Below are 2,711 nucleotides of genomic sequence, written 5' to 3'. Positions count from 1 at the left end.
TATGAAACTAAAAAAAAAGGGGGTAAGATTAAAAATAAGCTATGTTTCTCCCTACTCTTTTTCAGACATGTAATGAGAAACTGTTTATACTGTAGGTAAGTACATGTTTGCATGTTCCAAATAAACTAATATCATTATCATAACCGTTACCAATGAAATCTGTAAAATTGTGGAAGTATGGATAATGGATTTGCCTTTGAACGTTAGTTTATTAGCAAACAGACTAATTCCCAGTTCATGTAAAATGATGTGAGACACTAGAAAAGATAGATGAGATTCTATTGACTACAAAAGTTCAATTTCAAATGTAAAAAATTCCTCCACCAAAAGTTTTTTTGTTTTAATTTATAGGTTAAGCCCTTCTGATTTAATACTTACGAAAATACCAGACTACAGCAAAAGGGTACCGACTAAATAAATGTTGTCGTTCTGCAGACCATGGAGCCAGTGATGCTTGTGACGACGGCGGTTCCTGAAAACAGCAGCTCGTCGCTCCATTCCGACTTCCTCACGTCCGCCGAGTTTGCCACCATCCGCCTTATTGTCCCGCCGTACATCTTCACTGTATGCGTGCTCGGCCTCCTATTGAACGCCTTCGTCCTGTGCGTGTTCCTCGCTCACAAGGATCGACTGACCGTGGCGGAAGTCTACCTGAGCAACCTGGCCGTTGCCGACTTTGCGGTCCTTTGCGGCCTCCCCTTCTGGGGCGCCAACATTCTTAACGACTACAACTGGTTGTACGGCGACACCTTGTGCAAAATGGTCAACGGCGTCATTATGGTGAACTTCTACACCAGCGTCTACACCCTGGTGATGATCAGCGTCGACCGTTATCTGGCCATCGTGAGGACCATGAAGGCGAGGTGGCTGCGACGGACGCGGCACGCTAAGGTTACCTGCGTCTTCCTGTGGATTTTAGGGTTCTTGCTCAGCACGCCGACCATGCTGCACCGAAAAGCGATGTACAATGAGGAATTCCAGATCACTGCCTGTCTATTGGACTACGGAAACTCCTGGAAGTTAGCCAATCAGCTTCTTCTGAACATTGTTGGCTTTGTCCTGCCTGCTCTGGTGATCGTCTTCAGCAGCAGGGCTATAATCAAGGCTTTAGCTCAGAGGAAGGATACCGTAGGCCTCCACGACGTCAACGACACAAAGGCCTCTGTGTTGTTGTACGCCGTCACGCTGCTCTTCATCCTCTGCTGGGGGCCCTTTCAAGTCTTCACCTTTTTCGACACCCTCTGCGACGTCCATGTGCTGGATGTCAAACTGTGGTCCCACGCTTTGAACATAGGAGGGCAAGTTTCTGCCTATCTCGGAATACTTAACAGTGTCCTGAACCCTCTGCTGTACGTCCTATCAGGGCAATATTTCAGGAAGAAAGTAAGCGCCATCTACAGGAGGACTCTACGACAGCGCAGAGGATCGGACATGACCACATATCAACGTTCTGTCGTGTCCACCTACATTCAGAGGCCTGAGCAGATAAAGCCTGTCGTCATTTAAGATGTTGGGGAAAACGTTGGCCAATTTCTGTTGCTGAGCAAAGTAGCAGCAGTCAAGCAATCACTGAAAGGGGACCCAATATGATTGTAATCTACATTTAAAACACTTATATTGGACATGCACATATACAATACACAATACATATATTGAATATGCTTTGGTGTACATTGTGCATAAATGTTGCTCCACAGTCACTTTTATAATTTTATTTTTTTTTAAATCTGCCTGCAAAATGTTCGACCCACCCTCTACAAAAGTACAGTATTCATCATTTAAAAATACATGTTTAAATATGTATCATGCAGTTGTAGCCGCAATTTTTTGTCCAAACACAGTCAAAAATAAACCTCATAAACATAATATAGAGTCACCCGGTCACAACATTAGGTACACCTATACACTCTCTGATCGAAACAGACTGTGCATAAAAAACTGCTGTTCTACCAGCATTTATGTCACTGTATGTCGCACATCGGTATTATTATACGCATGCGAAGATTAGATGAAAATAGTATTTTTTTGTGTTTTCCGCACAGCTTGAAACTGGCTAAGCTCCTCCCCCTCTGGCTGAGAGCTTCAGTATCCAACAATGTAACAACATTTATAAGTCAGAAAAGACAAAGTCAACCACAGGTCTTTAATTCTTGCATCAAAATATTAAAAACGTCCGATACAAAGTTGTGATCATGCCTGTCCAACTGACTCTAACTGAGCAACTACATAGAGATCTTGAGATGCAAAAGGACATGATGGTAACTTCTGTCAACACACCTCTAAATCACTGTGCAACATGGAAACTCCAACAACAATAATGCCCCAATAAGTCTAATATTAGGGGTGTCCCAATGTAACTTTTTAATTTCCGATAGCGACATTGGTCGTCACGTCGTTTCATTGTTGGTTTACGAGCAGACGAGCATGTCAATCACGGAATACTTACAAACAGACACAGTGTGTAGACAGAAAAGGGAGAACGGACGCATTTTGTCTTAAAAACTAACGATAAAGGTGAAGTTATAACACTGAAACGCCCTCAGGAAGAGGTGATTTAAGACATGGCTGGCTAGCTAGCGGCTAAAGTCCAGCCCCAGTCGACAGTGTTTTAGTTACTTCTAAATCCCTAATCCTTGTCTCCATGGCCACAAATAAAGTATGTTTCTTACAAGTATCATCCCTGCAGGACAAGGAATACCCTTATTATGCTT

At 43.1% G+C, this 2,711-nt stretch overlaps 1 protein-coding gene across 1 annotated transcript; it reads left to right on the top strand.

Annotated features, from left to right (window-relative positions):
* The first annotated feature begins 438 nt into the window (after nt 1-438).
* On the top strand, nt 439-1,506 carry bdkrb1 (bradykinin receptor B1). The gene has a single exon (XM_062040432.1). It carries the CDS (start codon nt 439-441, stop codon nt 1,504-1,506), a length of 1,068 nt encoding a protein of 355 aa, XP_061896416.1.
* The last annotated feature ends 1,205 nt before the right edge of the window (nt 1,507-2,711 follow it).

The sequence above is a fragment of the Entelurus aequoreus genome, linkage group LG03 (genome assembly GCF_033978785.1).
Source record: "Entelurus aequoreus isolate RoL-2023_Sb linkage group LG03, RoL_Eaeq_v1.1, whole genome shotgun sequence".
Classification (NCBI taxonomy): domain Eukaryota; kingdom Metazoa; phylum Chordata; class Actinopteri; order Syngnathiformes; family Syngnathidae; genus Entelurus; species Entelurus aequoreus.
The sequence above is the reverse complement of the archived record's forward strand: the minus strand, read 5'-3'. Positions and strand labels throughout refer to the sequence as shown.

Coding starts and splice junctions, on each gene's coding strand:
- bdkrb1 (XM_062040432.1), top strand. CDS start 439: ATGGAGCCAGTGATGCTTGTGACGACGGCGGTTCCTGAAAACAGCAGC.